A 21,407-nucleotide genomic window follows, 5' to 3' on the forward strand; every position below is an offset into this window, starting at 1 on the left:
TATATTAATACGCTATTTAAGATGTGATTCTTGACTCACTGACAAGGACATTGTTGATATACTGACACAATGTGATAAATGCAGTATTCCAAGAACAATTACACTCTACAGTACTTTAAAAATTAAGGATTATTTTTCTCTTAGATGAGCTTTTCTTGTGTTTCATTGTGTGTATACGAAATTGCATTTATATTGAAATTTTTTTTGCTTTTTTTTGTAAAGGTGCAGTCAGATTAGTGTACTCTGTAGATTAATTATCTTGCACAATTATGTTTTGTATTTCGTTATGTAATCAGACAAGTGTCCTGTTTGTGTCATTACGTGGCACCTTGTATCTGGTGAAGTGGGTTTAGCATGAAATAAGTATTTCAAGAACAATTACTCTCTATAATACTTTAAAAATTAAGGACTGTTTTTCTCTTAAAATAGCACCTGGTTCCATGGATAGGTCCGTTGCCAAATGTATTTGCCATTTGATTCGTCTTTGTACAAAAGAATTTTAAAATCTGAGCATCTTTCCTTATGAATCAATACATTCTGAGCATCTTTCCTTATGAATCAATACATTCTGAGCATCTTTCCTTATGGTTCAATACATGAATATAAGATTGTATTTTATATTAAAACTTCCCGATGTTATTCAATCTGTACATTGAGCGAGCCGTAAAGGAAACAAAAGAAAATTTGAAGTAGGAATTAAAGTTCAGGGAGAAGAAATAAAAACTTTGACTTTTACGAAGACACTGTAATTCTCTCAGGGACAGCAAAGGACTTGAAACAGCAGTTGCAAGGAATTGACAGGGTCTTGAAAGGAGGGTATAAGATGAACACCAACAAAAGCCAAACGAGGATAATGGAATGTCGTCGAATTAAGTCGGGTGATGCTGAGGGAATTAGGTTAGGAAATGAGACACTTAAAGTAGTAAAGGAGTTATGCTATTGGGGAAGCAAAATAACTGATGATGGTCGAAGTAGAGAGGAAATAAAATATAGACTGGCAATGGCAAGAAAAGCGTTTCTGAAGAAGAAAAATTTGTTAACATCGAGCATAGATTAAAATGTCAGGAAGTCGTTTCTGAAAGTATTTGTATGGAGTGTAGCCATGTATGGAAGTGAAACTTGGACGATAAATAGTTTAGACAAGAAGGGAATAGAAGTTTTTGAAATGTGGTGCTACAAGAGAATGCTGCAGATTAGATGGGTAGATTACTTCACTAATGAGAACGTTCTGAATAGAAATGTGAAGCAAATAAATTTGTGGCACATCCTGACTAGAATAAGGGCTCGGTTGGTAGGATATATTCTGAGACATCAAGGGATCACCAGTTTAGCACTGGAGGGAAGTGTGGGTGGTGGAAATCGTAGACGGAGACCAAGAGATGAATAGAGCAAGCAGCCTCAGAAAGATGTAGGTTGCAGTAGTTACTCGGAGATGTAGAGGCTTGCACAGGATAGAGTAGCATGGAGAACTACATCAAAGCAGTCTTCGGACTGAAGACCACGACAACACAGGACTGCGGACTTGTAACCGTATAAAATCGAAAGTTTAATTACGTAACCATATTTTTTCGCGGTTATAATTAAAATTTTCTAACTTCTCTTCACATGCTTTTCTTTGTGACAGATGCCCTCCTTGTTGCTTAGTACTTAACAGCATCAAATGAGTAAGAACACTACATGAGTTCGATTCATATAGTGAGACTGCTGGGCACAGACGTACCTGCACAGCCACGGTACGGGTTCCCCACGGTGTTGTCGGGGCAGTAGCACGGTGGGTCGCGGTCGGGGTCGCAGGCGGCACCGGGCCCGCATGGCGACGGGTCGCAGTGTGAGCGGCGAGGCACGCAGCCGCGCACCGTGTTGGGGCTCTCGACGAAGCCTGGGAGGCAGGTGCAGCGTGCGATGCCGCTCTGCTGCACGGCGCACTGCGTGTTGGGCCCGCAAGGTGACGGTTCGCACGGGCTGGCCGGCGGCCCGCAGGGACGCGCTGGCGGGCTACCTTCGAACTCAGGCAGGCAGAAACACACGGGCGACCCGGCCACGCGCCGGCAACCGGAGTTGGGCCCGCACGGGTTCGGCGAGCACGGCTCGCCCTCTGGAACTGTGGAGCACAAAAGCACTTGGTACAGCTGTATGCCTAAATGCGTATCTGTAACTTTTTAACCAATTCCTTTACTCGGTAACAAAGCGAGATCAGCTGTATAACGATTTAAACGATGAAATAATTCCTTTACTCGGTAACAAAGTGAGATCAGCTGTATAACGATTTAAACGATGAAATAATCCGCCACATAAGTTTTTTCTTGCATAGTACGAAGCTTCTAGGAATTTATTTCCGTTGTCATGTGCTGTGAAAGTTTATATTAGAATTATAAATAATATCTGCGAATGTGTTGTTTTGTTTCTCTTGCCCTGCAGCCGTCTTTATATGGCATAAGTACGCATTTATGCTTACACCTCGCAGCTTTCCCCTAGCAGGCATGGCCCGCCTGTGATTAAACAAGCCCACAGAGTCTTGTCGGCCCACATAACCTGACCATCACTGTTCGCAACGATCCTCTTCAAGCGTTGATATCAAGCTGGTTTTCTTTCGCGACGCGACCATTGCTGCAAACTTGAGTCGTAATTGGCTGCTTCAGTGTCACGGCAGCAGTGCAAAATTTGACTCCCCTAGCACTCTGCTACCTTGTGAACAACTGCACAGTAATTATTTTCGATGAACAGCTCCAGGCGAGCAACAAAGCGCCATGTTCCAGTAGCTGGCAGCAAGGTGCTAACAGCGTGGCTGCATAGCGTTATTGTGCCTCCTTTGTTATGCAAAAATTCATACAAACTGATTGCCGTACTTAAAATCGTAACATGGTACAAAAGCAAAACGTGTTGAGTGAGTGTTTACGTGTTTATATACTTCTGCATAACGGTGGTGCCGGCTTGTGTGGCCGTGCGGTTCTAGGCGCTTCAGTCTGGAACCGCGTGACCGCTACGGCCGCAGGTTCTAATCCTGCCTCGGGCATGGATGTGTGTGATGTCCTTAGGATAGTTAGGTTTAAGTAGTTCTAAGTTCTAGGGGACTGATGACCACAGATGTTAAGTTCCATAGTGCTCAGAGCCATTTGAACCATACCGGTGGCACAATACCTTGAGACTATAAAAAAACGAATGGGTGGTCGGAGAAACAGAACAACAAACATGCAGAGATTTCATATAATAGTAGTGTAACTTCCAATAGCACTTGAAAATGGGGATAAATTCCTGAAATGCGTCAAACCATGCATGGGAAAACCATAAAATCCTTCTCGGCGCAGCTGCAGGCTTTCGAAAAACATCGTTTATGACTACTGAAACAAAGAACTAAGTGTATGCCTTTTGGTTTTAGGATCTAATCTCGAAGTGTAGTATTCTATAATATAGCCTTTACAATTGGCATTGCACTGATTATCACAGACATCACAAACGCACAAAAACAGCTTGAAATATTTCAGTAACGACAGGGAAAAACTGGATTAAATTAAAAAGATAAACTAATGTGGCGTGATTTGCCAGGAATCCTCAAAAGCCACTTCAACCGCTTGTTTGCAAATTATTTCAATTGACCATCACTTTGGCAACTTGCGCGCAATTAACCTACAATCCTATGTGGGAAAGGGGGCCTTCAGTTTAACGTGGAATCCGAACCAAGCGTCGATCCCGGCATATTTTCGCGTCATTGAGCTGGACTGCAAATTTCTCGGAAAAAAGGAACAAGACTGATATAAAAACAGAACCAGGTATGCTCTAAATTGGTAATAATGAAGTTTCCTGTCTTAGAGTATTTAAAATATTTAGATGAAGGAGTCACTGAAAATTGTAACAAAAAGAAAATAGAAAACACATTTTAGGTTACAAAAAAATTACCTTCCCTAGAAATGGAAAAATCCAACATTATAAACAGTGATCAAACTTGAAGTACAATTCATATCAGGCACACCTTTCACCAACAAAAAAGAGTAAAACAGCGCAAACAACTTAAAATTATTAGAAAATGTTAGGACCAAAAATAAAAGATTGAATTCATAATCGAAAACCCAGAACGGGAATCTACAGGCAAATATCTAAAACCACACTTACAAGGAATCTAATTCATGGGACACATAGAAAGAATTGACACTAAAAGTCTAAATTGCATTACTGTATCCAACAGGTACAAATAATATAAAACGGCCAGTTTTATAGGACCGAGATGCAATCAGGCAAGCTGCACAAGCTGCTTTCGAGGAAGAAGAGAGGACGAAACTCCAGACATAGAGCAATGGAAACACTCTCACTCGTTACGCACAAAAGATGCCGGGCTTATTAAAGACGAAAATGAGTCGATTCTTCGGGGTCCTATGCGACCTACTCTCGAAAAGAAGGGGAGAATCAGTTCCTGACGCTGAAATGTATTTCACGAATTCTAAGTTTTGGATCTGTTGATGACAGTATCCGAACTCGTAATAAATGAAAGAACATTAAGAGACCTATAAGAGATTATTTACAAATAACTAATGTTACTTATACATCGGAAATACTTCACACGTTAACTTTAAGGTACAGCTAAAACTTCTGAGTGTGTTTTGATACACTGTTAGTGGATTTTGTATTTTGCAGATGCTGGTTAGAAAAGTAGAAATCAACACAGCAATCTAGCTATATAGGAATTAGGGTTGAAAACTATGTTGCACAGGATACGCAAAATTAATTTTAAGCAAACAATCCTAAATAAGTGAAAATAGCAGTCACGTAACAAATATGGCAAGCATGTACGCTTATGAGGACCGTGTTTTGAATTTGCTCGTAATTCCTGCATTGGTCATCAACGAGACTACTGTCTTTTGGAATGAACATACCTTTGTTGGGAGGAATTCATTATGTTTCACCTTCCTTATCAAAGGTACAGTTATAGTTACAAATGAGTATAGAGAATTTTACACAAAAAATAATTTACCTTTTTACAATGCGCAGGCTGTAGGAAAACAGAGCACGAGAAATTAAAAAAAATCTAGTTAATCACAAAATGGCTCTCCTGATTCGAACAACGCGGGAAATCTCACCCATGACCATTCATTTGTTAGTCAGTGGTACTTTGACTCTACCTATATTGCACAGCGCATGCTAAAATGCCGTTGTGGGATAATAATGGAGTAGCAGTGCTATCGAAAAAGATATGTTTTGCTCGTGTAAAGAAACAGTTATCCCTTTCGTTTTGACAGATCACTGCAAAAACAACTAGACATTTTCTTGCATTAATTATTATCATACAGTAGTTTTGTCTCACGTGAGTTAATGTTGGTTAATATCATAATCTTTGGTTTCGATTAAAAATAAAAGAAAATCAGATGTTTTCCTGATTATGATGTACCTTCCCAGTTGACTCTTTCTTTTGGTCCCATTGCGAAAAAAAAAATAACTTAACAACAGAGCCAGCCAGACTTTTGTGCAATAAGACGTAAAGGGCGAGAGAGAAAGAAGGGAACATGAAAGGTGTACGATATACAACGCAACTGATTTAGTTTTTCAAGTCAGCATAAGCTACTTATAAATTTGGCTGCATGGTGCAAATCTTTCCGTACTATACACTGTACAATAATCCTTATTATAGGAATTCCATGCTATTGTTAAAGTACACGGAAATTTTATTGTAACTGATTATTAGTGGTACATTTAAAAAAAACTACGCAGTACTGTCAGTTATATTCATAGCTGTGGTCTTCTATGACGGGTTCACTTTCTTCATGTGCTACAACAGGAAATACTATCACCTGTCTCCTATCCGCTTATAAGTTACTGCTGGTGAGTCCCTATTGTATGCTGTCTACTGTTTGTAATTACCATATTTAAGCGTTTCAACGCAGTGATTTAAGCTGACAGTTCACTTAAACTGATGGTCATAATATTAGAACTTAAGTATGGTACAGAAACTTATTGACTGAAAGAAGAAAGAAATACTTACTGCAGTTTTTGAACGGATTGCCAGTCATTCCCTTAGGACAGTAGCATATTGGGTTCCCATTGTCAAGTTCGCACTTAGCATTTATGCCACAAGGGTTTGGATTGCAAGGATCCGATGGAGCTGAAAATTATATGCATTATAGTTTCACGTATAATGAATTATAAATTTAGTTACACACATCATATATTGCATTTTGCTGTGTTTAGGAGATAACCATCGCAGATCTCATTGAATGACAATTTTTTTGCTCACAATGAAATGTCAAATGGAGCATTTCTGTGCTACAGTACTTACCTCTACATTCCACTTCCGGGTTTCCTGTATATCCTTGTAAACATTTACAAACTGGCTTATGTTTCAGAACGTTGCATACTGCGTTAATTCCACACTGACAAGGATTTCCACATCTGCCATTAACACAGGCCTCATTTGTAGGGCATTCATTGTCACTGCGGCAGCCTGCAACTGAATAAACAAGAATTTATTTGTTTGTGGCATGATTACAGTGAACTGATATCCTGTAGCTCAATACATAGTATAGACACCAATGACTTTGGTCTTTGACATACCTCTGTTGCACTGTACATAAGGATTTCCTGAGTAGCCAGCTAAGCATCTGCAATCAATAGCATGATTTGTTGGAACACATTCAGCATTTTCGCCACATGCTTCTTCCAAACAAGGATTTATGCAAACCCTGTTCAGCCTGTCACACAGCTTGTCTGGAGGACAGTCCTCATTGTACTGACAAACGTTCTTTGGTCCTGTTACTGATGAAAGGAGATGATTTGAAACATTTTTTCTGCTTACAGTTATTGTCTTCTTATTGAAATATTTTGGATACATTGCAACTAACCTGGCACACATCCCACATATCCATTCCCATGATAGCCTTCTGCACAGCTGCAGTCTGTGCCATGATTTGTGTTGATGCAGACAGCATTTTGAGCACAAGGATTGCGAACTTCACAGGGCCGTTGACATTTTTGGTCAATGCAAGCTTCGGTCAGGGGACAGTCAGCATTGCTTGCACAACTCACTGTATTGCGTTGATAAAATAATCAGTTAACAGTTGTACAAGATCACAGAATAAGTTATGGGAAAGGAAAAAAGAAGACAATCTACCTATATACAAAGTTGATTGTGCAACATCATTGTGAATTTCTTACAGTTTGTAACTAAGTATGTACAGCAAAGTGAATGATCTGTATGTTTCTACAAATGATAAAAGTTATTGTACATAAAATGCTAAAAACTAATTTTTACTCGTTTAGGAACTGTAAAACCATTGTGGTACTGTCAGACAAAGCACAGCTTTTGCAGATTATTCAGCATGTTATTTAATATTGACTAATATTACTGCCTTTGATTACTGTATGCAGCAGATGTTAGACAGAACCATTAAGTATACATAAATTCCATTATTTAATGATGGGTACATGCCGAAGCACTGTTTTGATACTCATTGTTATATTCTCTGAAATTTCTGAATGAAATTAATGGTTCTTTCCTTGTTTGTTTAATGATTAGCTGCTGAAGTTAATAGGGGACCAGCGATCAAATGGTAGATTGTCATGTGATGTAACTGGCTGTATCACCCAGTTCTTGTTTTAGATGTCTAAAGACGGACATATTCACTTTGGAAAGACAACCTCACATAGGAGAAATAAACTTTCACTTAGGGACTTCATGAAATCTACCATTTGAGAAACCAGATACCCCTGCAAAAATATTAGTTTTCTTACATGGTTCTGACAGGAAGCACTTTACTGCAGGATCGCCTTCGTAGCCAGTGGGGCAAGTGCAGACTGGCCTGTGTGCCTTTGGTTGACACTTAGCAGTGGGGGCACATGCCTTGGAAAACTCACACGGGTCTTGGCACAGCTGCCCGTAGCATGCCTCCGAGTCGAGGCAGTCATTGTCAGATTCACAGGGGCTGGGTGCCTTCGGCAATCCTGTGGGTTCTGGGAGGAGCATTTGAGAAGGGCTACATTAGTGTGACTAACCAGAAGTGCTGGGAATTTGTTAGCATATTATGAATTATTTTATGGCATGCATTTTATTAGTGCAAGTAAACTATATACACCATTTACATGCTACAGTTTTGCTTTATCCTCAATATTTTAAATATGAGGTAGAAACACAATTTAAAGGTTAAATGTGACATATACTACTTGTTACAGTGTAAAAGTTTTTGAAGAAATATTTGACTCCTAGTTATGTGTTACTGACTATTCCACTTTTTGAAGTACAGTGAAACTCAGCTTTAGAGAAGTTATTTTAAGTGCAATTTTATGTATAGTGCCACAAAAGAATGGACTGTGCTACATTTTAAGTACACTACATTGAAAGCACAGAGTAAGAAATTCATGTATTTTACAAGACAAGGTAGAAAACTGAAATCATTCTGAAAGACAGGAATAGTCAAGAACTGAAGTACGACTGTATTTACAAAATAATTGTTTTCAGTATTCACTGATTAATAGTATGGGCTTCAGTAATTTTTTAGTACCTCGTTGGCAGTCCACGGTTGCATTTCCAGGGTGCCCGATTGGGCAAGTGCAAAGTGTGGTGTGGTTTGAGACTGTGCATATGGCACCGGATCCACAAGTGCCCACACAAGGATTGAGACACAGGCCATCCCGACAGGCTTCAGTCTCAGGACAGTCTTTGTCAACAGTACATGGAATAGTTGTAGTAGTCTCAAATCTGTTGTCAAAGTCAGTTGGAGTAGTAGATGTTTCTGTTGTACTTGTAACTGTCTCACTTTCCATAAATTCTGATGTCAGTTCTAGCATACTCTCAGCTGTTGTTGTGGTTCCTGCACTACTTTCTGTTAGAGGTGATTCAGTTACACTAGGTGTGGTATTTGGATTTTCTGTCTCCAAGTCAGTTACAGAGGATTCTGTGTCAGTTACTGTCAATTCATTACGCACTGTTGTTGTCTCATATGCTGATGATCCTGTTTTGTAATCATCTGTGGGCTCTGTGGTAGTGAGTGTCACTGTGTCAGGCTGTACTTCTGCTGTAACTGTACTTGCTGTAGTCTGAGTTGTTGCTTCTGGCAGCAGTGTTGTTTGTTCATTCATTGTAGTTGTTTCAAATGTCGATGGGCTTGCCTCAGTTGTTACTGTACTTTCGTCCTCTTTCTCAGTATACTGATTAATTGTGTATGCTTCCATTGTTGTTGATTGATCTTCCAAGATATTAATCCTACTTTCTGTTGTGGTTTCTGTTTCTTGCGTCACAGTTACTACTTCATCCATTCTGAATTTAGTGGTTTGCATTTGTTCTGTAGTTATGCCAACAGCACCTTCGGATGGGGTACTGGTCTGTATGTCTTTTTCTGTTCCTTCAGTGTTCTGTGCACGAGTACTTGTTTCTGCAACGTTATTTATTGTAGTCTGATAATCAGTGGTTGTTGTTCCTATGTCACGTGGTGAAATCTCTGTTTCAGTTACAATATTTTCTGTTGTGGCCTCTGATACTGGAAAGAATTCTGTGGTTACCTGTGTGGTGCTCTGCAGAGTAGACTGGCCCACTTGTAGGTTTCTGTCTGTTGTGAAAACCTCTGGTGTTGCAGTTGTAGTACTTATTTCAGATGGATAGGCATTTTCGTCTTTGGTTGTAGTTTCTAGGCTTGGAGTGGTATTTATGGAAATATCAGTTGTGATAGTGATGTCAGGAGCAAGTGTTGTTGGAATTTGATTACTGTCATTTATATTTTGTGTGAAACTAATTGTAGCAGTTGGCAGAGTTGTGTCTGTTGGCACATCAGTTATATCATTCACCTTAGTGTCCGATGTGCCAACAGTGGTTTCATCATTTAATTCAGTTGTCATTTCCAGTGATTCTGTGCGCATTGTACTACTTTCATCTGGTTGTCTTGTCTCAGAAACCTGTCTTGGTATTTCTGTGGTCATACCTTCTCCGAGTTCTACCTGAGTACTGCTGGGTAATTCTTGTGTTGCCGCCTCTTGCTGAGGTGTACTTGTGTATTCGAATGTTGTTGGGGCTCTTGTGGGTTGCTGTGTTGTACCTGTCTCTGTACTTCCTTCAGAAAACTCAGGCTCTGTTATCAGATTCATAGCACGTTGTGTTGTAACTTCTTGGTTGTTATAATCCATTTCTGTGGTTTCCCTTACAGGTTCAGTTTGGGCATCTAAAATTTTTGTCTCAGTAACTGTTGGTGAAGGAGTTGTAATTGCCTGTTCTGATATGTCCGTGGTAGATGGTACTAGTGGTTCTGACAATTCTTCTCTGCTTGTCACTACTGTGGTTCCTGATGTTGTGTCTTCTCTGGTTGTCACTAATGTTGTCCCTGCTGTTGTGATTTCTGTTAAACTTGCCTCTTCGCTCATAGAAGTTGTTGTTAAATTTAAGTCCCTCCCAGAGGAAGTTTCTGTAGTAATTGTCACTGATTCAAAGTAACTCTCATCATTTGCTGCTGTAGTCACCTCTGCAACTTTTGTGATAAGAGATTCAGAGTCTGTTGAAGTCTCAAAATTGATTTCCCTCTGTGTTACAGGTAGTTCAGTTACAGATTCTGTTTCCATACTTGGTTTTGTTGTGCTAAAATCCTGTATTTCTGTTACCAGACCGGATGTAGAAGGTTCTGTTTGCACAGTAACAGGAACAGATGTCGGTTCTTGCGCCTCTGGAATAGCTGTAACAGTAACCACCTCTTCATTGGTTGAACTTTCCTGTGTGGCCGTTTCTGTTGGCATTAATTCTATAAGAGGTACACCTTGTGTCGTTTCCGTCACTCCCACAGACACTGCCTTTGTTGTCATTTCATTAGATGTTGACTCAATGTCACCTGAAGTAGGCAATATTTCTGTATTTATTGCTGTTGTACTTGCCATTTCTGTTGTAGAGAATATTTGAGGTCCTGTGTCGGAAACTTTTTTATCAGATAAAGTCACATCTGAAGGAGGTTCTATAGTCGTGTTTTCCTCATCCATGCTAAATATGGTAGGTACTACTGTGTTTGTTTGTGCAGTTCCTTCAGTGGTTAGTTTGGTTGTTTCACTTATTTCTGTCATTGTCGGGGTTACTGTCTCAATTCCTTTTTCCACAATGCCTGGGCTTGGCTGTGTAGTAATAGATGTGCCACTTTCCTGGTCGTCGGTTACTATAGATGAGTAAAAGCAAAAAAAAAAAGAAAAAGAAACAAAGTTGTTAATCTTGCTGAGTGAATTTTAAAAGAAATTTTAAATTGTTAGAATAAAAATTAAGTCCAAAGACAGTTCTGAGATAAAGTATATATGTACAACTACAATTTAAGTCAACTATAACTCTAATATACAAAGATTTAAAGAACAGAGGAAGTAGGTGAACATTAATATAGAATGCAATTTCTTCTATTCCAAATATTCTGTTTTATTTAGGAAACAATATATTTTAATGAAGAAAGACATTATATTTACAGTATTGGATTTATGTTATTTTAGGTATAGAAGTTAATTATGCCCACAACAAAAAAATCCCTGCACACAAGCAGTTTGCCATTTACAGCACAGAAGCAGTCAGGCAAAAGCCAACACCAAAAAAGTTTATCATGCGAAAGTGACTAATTAAACAATAGTCTTTGTACTGGAAACTGTTGCTAGAGCTTATAGATGAATATATTGCTGTCCCACATGCTATTACTGTACAAGTTGTACAAAATATTTCTGTATGTATAATATGACACCGAATTGATAAATATAGTCACTAAAATATTATTTAATAAAATAATAATAATATTGTTGACAATATGATTACAGAAAAGAAAAGATTTGTAGGAGTGAATAAAATAGTTTTTTTGTCTTTATACATATAATATTTGTATAATATGAAAAACTACACTCACAGTAAGCAAGTGTGAAAAAAAAAGCTGTGAAGGAAAAAAAAAGAGGCACAGTGTGGTACATCCTTATAACAATATACCTGACCATTGGGAGCTGTACCATAAGTCTTCTTATAGGACCACTATTATTTTAAAGGAAATTGATCCATTTCCATCCAAAATACAGCAGTACATGAAGACGATTGCAACTGGCTCTGGTGCAATAATTTGTTACATGCATAAATCTACCATATTAACACTGTAAGGAGATACTGATGTGATTGAAGGGATCTGCTTAATTGATGGGCATTGAATGTCATAATCTGATATTGAATGCTTTCCGGTTGCTGCCAACTGCAATTTGCAGATAATACTATATTTAGTGCGGAAGTGAGGCATGAAGTTAGTAATTGCTGAAATGTTTTGGGAAAATTGCATTTGAAATTGTCTTATTTATTAGCAAAGTAAATGCACTAAGTATAATTTTGTCTGCCTGCTACCATCGGCAGTGGTAAAAAATCATGCACTATTGGGTGGACAACTCAACTATCCCTAACAGTCATGCCACTCAGTACCTTCTTAAAATGTGCGCGTAGTATTGCTTTTCTGTGATCATACTGTCTTTCAGAAAAAAATGCAGATGTGTAGTAAATAAGGAGGCATGATATACTTTAAATGCATTTTTTCAAGCATTACAGTATTATGCATAAATTACCATCAAATTACTCATATATCCACTTCATGCAATTTGGTATACCAATTTTTTAAATTTATGTGCTGTCACCAAATGAAAGCACCTTGTTGCAGCTGATACTTTACATTAGCCAATGATATTTACTTATTATAACTTCAGATGAATTAGAAACTGAAATTGAAGTTCCTTCCATTCAGCATTATATAACTGCAGTTAGCAAACTCAGTTCTTACTTCAAAATGGCTTAGGATCTGAGAATATTGATATAAAAAATTGTGTTTCATGTGGTTCTGTTTATGTAAAATACTGAAATACGTGCTCACAGGAGTATGCAAATAAGTTTCAGTTTATTTTTTATCAACAGGTAACAGTCTCAGGAATTATTCCTAAATAAAGTTTACAACCAAAGTTCTTTATCCTTTTAGGGAAATGAATCACACATGCAGGAAAAAATGGTTTGTTCAGTGACTTGTCATGTAAATTACCATGCAAAATTATGTGTGTTGTATGCAGTGTTATATTAACATAAACTCATTAAATCTTATACATAAATTATCAGCGCAACACTAAGTTTGAAAAGCTGTAATGTGATTAATATTACATTGTGTGATATGAATTTTCGATACACATTTACGTAATGAAATCATACGGAGTAGAGCTTAGACAATTATACTGATGTTTGAATGTGACTCAGTCTAGCTCTAGACTTATTTTCGCAGAATCCTACCATAGCTGACATCTGACTATAAGTTTCATTAAATTTTTGTAACTGGATGAGCATCTTGTCAAGGTCCTGAGAACAATACTATGCTTTATTTTTCCCACCACTGCAGTCCTAGATATAGCTGAATGCTTACATTGCTTATAGTATACCATTGGTATTCAAAGCAACAATCCATCACCGCAAAACCTGCAAGACATGCTTGTTGCCATGAAATGTACACAGAGCTGCAAACTGCTTTCAAAGACTGTGCTTCAGTGTCTTGTTGGTTTACAATGCCCAGAAAGCTAAAATGCAACACCACACCTTCCTAAATGCTCATTAAAGTGTCCATGCATGTGTATTTACAAACTTTCACTGATAAGCAAATGTGTACAGTTTGGACAGTGTGTAGCTTAAGTGAAAAATTTTAGGGTAATGTGGACCAAAAACGGTGATTATGCTTCACTGTAATGTTCACAACATAATGCTGTTGCATAATAACATATTGGAAAGTTTGATGTGTGCAAGAATGATTTGGAAAAAAAGCTCCCAAGTACAAAATCATTAAAACTTTTTTTGAAATTATACTCTCAAGCAGTCATTTGTGATGACTGAGTTCCATATGATAGAGAAAAGAAGCTGAAAATATTTACAAAATGAAAAATGAGTTTTAGGGAAAGACCCAAGATCATACAGTTCCAAAAATATTGTTCCTGAATGGTCGTGTGTCTGAAATTAAATCTGAAAAAGGAAAAATTAATCATTTTAAAGTTAATTATGAGGTTCATTTTTGTGATATAATTCTGAAAATTAGAGTTTGTTACCTTTTCTGTTCTGTTCCATGTATATATTAGTACACCTTGGTAACATAATGCAGCTTAGAAAATGCTTCATTCACCATACAGCACGTGATATTGGCATGAGAGGTATGAGATGAGCAAAGGAAATTGGATAACTGAACTCACAGAATTCAGTTGTTTAAAGGTAATGTGGGATGTCCCTTATTTAGAGGAAACAAAACAGCAACACACCATGTTTTCTAATGTTAATGACTCAGGAAATTTTGTCCTACCTTTGTAGCAAGCACCAGTTGTTGGATTGCATAACATGCCAGGTGGGCAGTGTTCACAACCAGATGGTACCACATTTGGTTCGGTACCTACCAAAGAATAAACTGGAATAAGTTGAGTGTGTTGTACTATAGTTTTAGATTATTGACTTTACCCTCTCCTATATTTGCAAATCAATTTCAAAAATATATTCAGTCCACAACAGTTTGAGGATGATGATGATAATAACAATAATAATAATAAAGTTAATGTATATAGAACAAACTTATAGAGCGATGGGTTGATCATGCTTTTGAAGTAGTTGTGTTGATATTTTTGGTAATACATACAGTCTATGTTGAAATCTATGTTTCAAATTGTTGATTTGGAGGAAACTGCTTTCAGTTTCTCAGAACAGTAGGACATAATGTTCCTCCTGTCTACATGTGATACTTTTATTCTGACTGATTGGTTATTTCTAGTTATTTCCTTTTATAAAAAACATGTATATGAGTTGAAAAAATCTCAAACAGTTCAATTACGCGTCTTTCAGTTAATTCAAAGGATGAGTATGTTCAAAAAATTTTTATTCTGTTGGCCCACTACTGGCTTCAGTATCAGTCAAATCACCCTCACAGTACACAGTTAAAATGTTATTTAAGAAACATTTACAAAATATTTTTACCTTATCATGGGAAACACATGGTATGAAGAACAGCTTTAAAGTAGAGGTATTCACTTACCCAATCACAATCTAAAAGTACAGGTCAATGCTATGCTTTAAATAGATGCAAAAATGCATGCAGAAGTGATAAGAGTGCCCCGGTTTACAGATATTTGTTCCTTTTTATTTAAAAAAGGAAGTCACAGTGTAAAAGCTTTCTAAGAAATTGTAGGATGGTCTGATGATGGTATTTAGTATGGAAAATATACAAAATAAAAGTGCGAATGTAGACTAAAGCAAATAATTGTTTTTCTCGTTGTCATTTAACTGTATAGGGAGGACATAACTTTCAGAGTTGTTGAATCAGTAGCAAAAAGATCTATTTGAAGTTATAGAGTTGTTACCATTAGTTTGTATTTGTTTAAATTAATCACATTATGGAGGAACATCAGCAATTGTCACTTACTATGAAGAAACTTTATGTTCAGTCATAATCACAATCAACTTTTGCAGTTATTACCAGTTTTAATGTTGTCTTCAAACAAACAACCATGTAATGGTCATTGATCCAAATGATAATGTCATATTCAATTAACTTCTGTGCCGAACATGTAACTGCAGATGAGCTCACTAGCATGCACAGCTATAGAAGATTATTGGTACCATTCTAATGACAGTGTGTCCCTAGATGAGTTAAGAGCTACAATTGGGCTGTCTGTCTGAAAATGACATAAATGTTTACACTGGTAATCACTGCAAAAAATTGTTTATTATTTTGTATATCTAAATCTCCAATAGTGAATGTTTCAAATGAAGGTACAGGAAAGCTGCAATTTTCTTTCACAAATACATAACTGACGTTAAATTATTTTTGATAAAAGTATTCATTATGAGACAGAAAAATAATCAGGCTAGAGCCTGAGAATTGCTCTAACTCTGTATTCACAAATGACATTTTTTTTAATTTTTTAAATACAAATTTTACTTTGAATGTGTTGTAGCATTCTATAAACATTAAGATAACAAGAAGATGAACTAATGTGCACTTTGAAAAAAGAGTCTTACTTGTAGAAAGACAGTTGCAGCCATCACATATGAGACCAGATCTGCAGTCACTCGATTTTTGGCAGGAACAAACTGCAGAGCAAAGCAAATGGAACATTAAAGATGAAACAATTACTAAATGGTGTTCTGGTTCTGAACGGTCTATGTATCAACAGCCTATTATAATTGTCATCCAAAATTAGGTAGTTGCATAATAATAGAAATGAATGTCCTTTATGAGACTGCTGAGTGTATTTCAGTTGAACATTTAATACATACTTAACTGCTAAATACTAAATCTAGACTTATCGAATGTTTATTAACAGAAGAGGTGAGTGTAGGTGAAGCACCACTTAATTACAATATTTCAATGTTTCTCTACAAGGGTGTCAGGGAAACAAGCCACATTAACCAAAGTCTCTGCATGAAACATCAAAATTTCACAAATTTTCTGAATTTTGCATTTCATTGCTGAACTACCATATTCAGTAAGAAATCACAGTGAAATCAGTTATTAAGAAAGTGTGATGTGACTGGAACATTTGAAAATAAGGCTGTCAGATCAACTTGGTTTGTACTAATTTATTGGGAAGGGGATGTGAGGAAGGGGATAGGCTGTGTGAGTTTATGACTTCAGTCCCAGGGCAATAAACATAGTTGTGGCTATCCATAGCTATAGTCGCCTTGGATTCAGAAGATGATTTGCAATGCTCGTATGAGAGAGGGCTGAATTGTTAAGTAAAATGATAGAGATATTATTTATACAAAAAACAAAAATGCACTTCTCAACATAATGCACAATGAACTCATTATTTCTCAGAAAAGTTCAAGTTACAACATTGCATATTAATTATGATAATAATTTACAACACAGATAACCTCTGCATTCAAAGAAAATTTCTTCCTTTCAAGATATTTCCAAAGTTAAGAAAAACAAAAGTATAACTTGGGACCAAACCAGTAAGGGGATTGGGTTATTAAATATGTTTTTATTTCTTTAAAATTTAAAGGTACATTGTGCATCATACTATACATCAGCCCATGAGCTGGGGGGTAGCGTCTTTAAATGGCAATCAAAATGGCTTGAGTCCCGTGTTCGAACCCAGGCACTGCTTAAATTTTGAATAAAAATCATCAGCAATGGTGATGAAAGATTTCCAGCAGAAGTCACCTTCATTCTGCCGACGGCATTTTCAAAGAGGGGAAAGAGGTTGACACAGGTTCAGGGCAATCTCTTGCACTTGGGGTGGGAAACTCCCCTAAAAATTCTAAAATCATATGGGGAAATGAGGCTATATGACTATTCAAGTTGATGTATAGATTTTATGAGACTGTGGATTTACCATCAGACTTTTGGAAAATATCATCCACATAATAATGTAGATATCAAGGGCAGATAAAGTACAAGAACTCTTGCACAATGAGTTTAACATCTCTTTCATCCAAGCTGTTAACAAGATTAATATACACGAGAATGGGAAATAAGATTGAGGACCTGTTACATGATGATTAGGTTGCTTTAGGAGGGATACAGGCATGAGAGGCTGTCCTAACATTCCACTTGATAATGGGAGAAAGACTGAAGAAAAATATATGCTTATAGTATTTGTCAGTCTAGTAAAAATATTCAACAATGTGAAATGGTGCAAGATCTTCAAAATGCTGAGAAAAATAGGAGTAAGCTACAGGGAATGATGGGTAATATTCAATATGTACAATATGGAACAATAAGATTGAAAGACCAAGAACGAACAGCTTGGATTAAAAAGGGTGGAAGTCAGGGATTCAGTCTTTCACCCCTACATTTCAATCTATACATTGGAGAAGCAATGGTGGAAATAAAAGAAAGGTTCAAGAGCAGGATTAAAATTGAGGGCGAAAGGATATCAATCATAAGATTTCCTAGTGGCACTCCTATTCTCAGAAAAAATGAAGTAGACTTAACCAGGATATGTTGAATGGAATGAACAGTCTAATACGTACAGATTATGGAAAAAGACAACAGTAATTAGAAGTAGCAAAATGAGAATATTGAGAAACTTAACATCAAAATTGGTAGTTACAAAGAAAATGAACTCTAAAGAATTCTGCTACTTCATATGCAAAAAACCATGATGGATAAAGCAAAGAGGACATAAGAAGCATACCAACATAGCCAAGGAGGGTATTCATATCCAAGAGAGGTCAACTGGTATCAAACATAGGTCTTAATTTGAAGAAGAAATTTCTGAGAATATACTTTTGGAGGACATCATTGGTAGTGAATCATTGACAGTTACAAAACCAAAACAGGAGAGAACTGAAGTGTTTATCACGTGGTGCCACAGAAGAGTATTGAAAATCATGTGGACAGACAAGGTAAGGAATGAGGAGGTTCTTTGCAGAAGTGGTGAAGAAAACAACATATGGAACTCACTGACAAGAAGGGACATGATGATAGAACATGTGTTATAATGTCAGGGAATAACCTCCGTAGTACTAGAGAGAACTGTAGAAAGTAAAAACTGTAGTGGACGACAGAGACTGGACTACATCCAGCAAATAATTGAGGACATAGGATGCAAGTGTTCTCTGATATGAAAATTTTGACACAGCAGAGGGATTTGTGGTGGGCTGCATCAAACCAATTACAAGGTCACAAGACACAGAAAAAGAAAAAGAGTCACATGAGAACTGGTTGAAGACTTTTGCATCAGTATCTCATTCTGAAAGTTAACAAGGAAGTAAAGCATACATAGAAATTATTTTTCTGTACTCGTTTTTGGTTGTGTAAATCATAGCACAGCTGAACTGCTTTCTGGGTTTAGCAACAAGTGTTATCAAGACTTACAGTGGTAATATCTTCTTGAAGTGACATAAATCGTAACACAGGATGTCTTAAAAGAAAGTTTATATTTGAAATTTGAAGAGCTCTCTGCACATGCTTGGCCTGCAGGAATTCAGTCAATATGGAGTGCTTCTCAGGAGCAGCCTGCTTGTTCTGTGTGCGAGAATTTTATGGTGATTCGGCAAGTGTAGCATGGACGAAATTTTGCAGTGATGGTGGACTGAATAATGTAATTGATGCTCCAAATGTTCCCCTTAACCAGAAATAGATCAAAAAGTTTGAGGAGATCGGTTCAACACTGGCCCAACCAAAATCTGGGTGACCAGGGCCATCAAGAATGGGCAAATCTGTGGAGAGTGTAAATCAGCCTGTTTGTCATGATCCTAACCTCTTTGTTCATAAGTGTGTAAGTTCTGTAAATCTGCATAAATCATCAGCGTACTGAATTCTGCACCGTACTGAATTCTGTATCCTTACAAAATTCAACTGGTGCAAGAATTGAAGTGTCAGGCTGCCAGACATATCCTGGAGTTTGCTAAAGATGTGACTGAGTGTCCTTCATTTAAGAACATCTTGTTTTCTGATGAGGCACATTTTCAGCTAAACAGTCATGTCGATAAGCAAAATTGCCGCTACTGAAGTGCAACATATCCTAAACAGAAGCAAGAGAAACCCCTTTATTCGCCAAAAGTTACTACTTGGGTTGCAGTGTCAGTTTGGGAAATAGTTGGTCTATACTTTTTGAGGAGGTGAGTGGTTGAGCAGTTACAGTGTATTCAGTGCATTATGTGACAATGTTAAATGACTTACTGGTACCTGAATAGCAACATTTTCTGAGCTGCAACCATAGAACATGAGTTCAGCAAGACAAAGCCACAGTACACAAGTCCAAAGTGTCTATACTGTGAGTTCGTGAAATTTTCCCAGGCAAATTGATCTCCAGGAGGGGTGACATAAACTGGCCTTCACGCAGTTCAGATTTGAGCCCCATGGATTTTTTCCTATTGGGATATGTCAAATCTGAAGTGTATGTCAATAATCTGACCTCTCAATTGAAAGAAAATATCTATAACAAAGTGGCAACCATCCAGGTGTGTACATGCCAAGCTCTTATGCAACATTTTGTTCATCATTTAAAGAAGTTCCATATGTGTGCTGGATAACATTTAAATGACATTATTTTCAAGAAGTGAATTCGTATACTGTATATTTCAATAATAAATAAAGATTTTGTCTATAGACTTCAACCACTATTTTATTTTGATGCATCAGATATAAACTTTCTTTTGAGACATCTGTAAATTTCATTCTCATCACTCTCAAGTATCCCATTAACAAAGCCACATGTGAGGTGAAGCAATGGATCACCATAATCATTTCTTTACAAAACATCAAGAAATCACTTTCTTTCCCCAGTTTGCTCAATTTCCTGGACTGGCCATTCCCATCACAATGCAGTTTGTAGTTATGTGATGGGACAGTGAAATGCCATAGGAATTTGTGAACTGATAATGTATGATTCAGTGATCACCCAATGTGTTTTGACACTGTCACATTACTTTATCCACTTTCAAAACTACAATAACTGTTTTATGAATGGGACACTCCATGTACCTCACTAATCAGTAACAGACTTTGGCAGGTGGATGCATGCTGAGATTTGTTACTGCTTTAATTAGACTGTAAACAGTATTTAATACAAAGAAAATTACAACCCCCTTCTTTCAGTACTTTGAAACAAAGGGCATCAAATTTAAATATGGCTTACCTTTTATGCAGACAGGTTGATGATCACGTACTTCACAATCGTGTTGAGTGCTGCATGGATTGGAGACAGTGCATGGATTCTGACATTTGCCTTTGATGCATGCAAATTGAGCAGGGCACTGATTGTTGTTGATGCAGCCAATAACTGTTATGCAAGAGTAATTTAAAATATCTCTACATAGTAGTATAAATAGTTAATAATTATGTTTAAATGGTAAACAAAAATAGATTGCAAAACACATTTAGAAAGCAATCTGTGAAATGCACTTGTTGCATTAAATTCCCTATTTCTCTCATGACAATCAGTCAATTGTCTCAGATTAAGCAGAACAAAAAATATACTGCAGAGTATTGCAATGTGTCACTGCCACATTTTTAACTTGAGAAAAACTACAAGATTTGACTGTAACTTTTTATTTTCCTATTTTTCCACACATCCTAATTTTAAATACCCTTTGATGCAATGACAGAGAATTTTCTTCTTTGTATTTTGTTTTTGTTACACGTAAAGTCTGCCTGATTAATGTAAAACCACATGTTGGTTACCCACCAGTCTTGTTTTCTCACTCACCTCAGCTTCTAGTTGGCTGTGACAAGAAATGATACTTTTTTGTACTAAATTGGTGTCTTAATAAAAATGTTTTTGACTTAAGTGTGTCATTTATGAAACACAAAATAAGTGACAAGCAAAGGTCATAGGGGTTTCTTATTTAATGAATGGTTTTTCTGTGGTATTACACTAAACATCTGTAACTTTTTTGAGAAGTTTAAGAGTAGTAATTGCTGTCAAGTTTTTGCCATTTCAGACATGTTTAAGAATTACAGGAGACATTATAAACTGTAGTTAAAGAATTCTGTACA

At 37.0% G+C, this 21,407-nt stretch overlaps 1 protein-coding gene across 1 annotated transcript in view; it reads right to left on the bottom strand.

The window, feature by feature from the left end:
* The window catches only part of LOC126270278 (uncharacterized), a 589,946-nt gene that overhangs the window by 277,433 nt on the left and 291,106 nt on the right, over positions 1-21,407 (bottom strand). The window contains exons 50-59 of the mRNA XM_049974059.1: positions 20,548-20,691; positions 15,974-16,045; positions 14,268-14,354; positions 8,481-11,102; positions 7,714-7,932; positions 6,825-7,007; positions 6,538-6,738; positions 6,263-6,433; positions 5,969-6,088; positions 1,721-2,101 (exon numbers count right to left, since the gene is read on the bottom strand). Coding sequence (XP_049830016.1) covers positions 1,721-2,101; positions 5,969-6,088; positions 6,263-6,433; positions 6,538-6,738; positions 6,825-7,007; positions 7,714-7,932; positions 8,481-11,102; positions 14,268-14,354; positions 15,974-16,045; positions 20,548-20,691 — 4,200 coding nt within the window. The remainder of the gene's footprint in view (positions 1-1,720; positions 2,102-5,968; positions 6,089-6,262; positions 6,434-6,537; positions 6,739-6,824; positions 7,008-7,713; positions 7,933-8,480; positions 11,103-14,267; positions 14,355-15,973; positions 16,046-20,547; positions 20,692-21,407) is intronic.

Source organism: Schistocerca gregaria, chromosome 1, assembly GCF_023897955.1.
Source record: "Schistocerca gregaria isolate iqSchGreg1 chromosome 1, iqSchGreg1.2, whole genome shotgun sequence".
In the NCBI taxonomy this organism is placed as follows: Eukaryota; Metazoa; Arthropoda; class Insecta; order Orthoptera; family Acrididae; genus Schistocerca; species Schistocerca gregaria.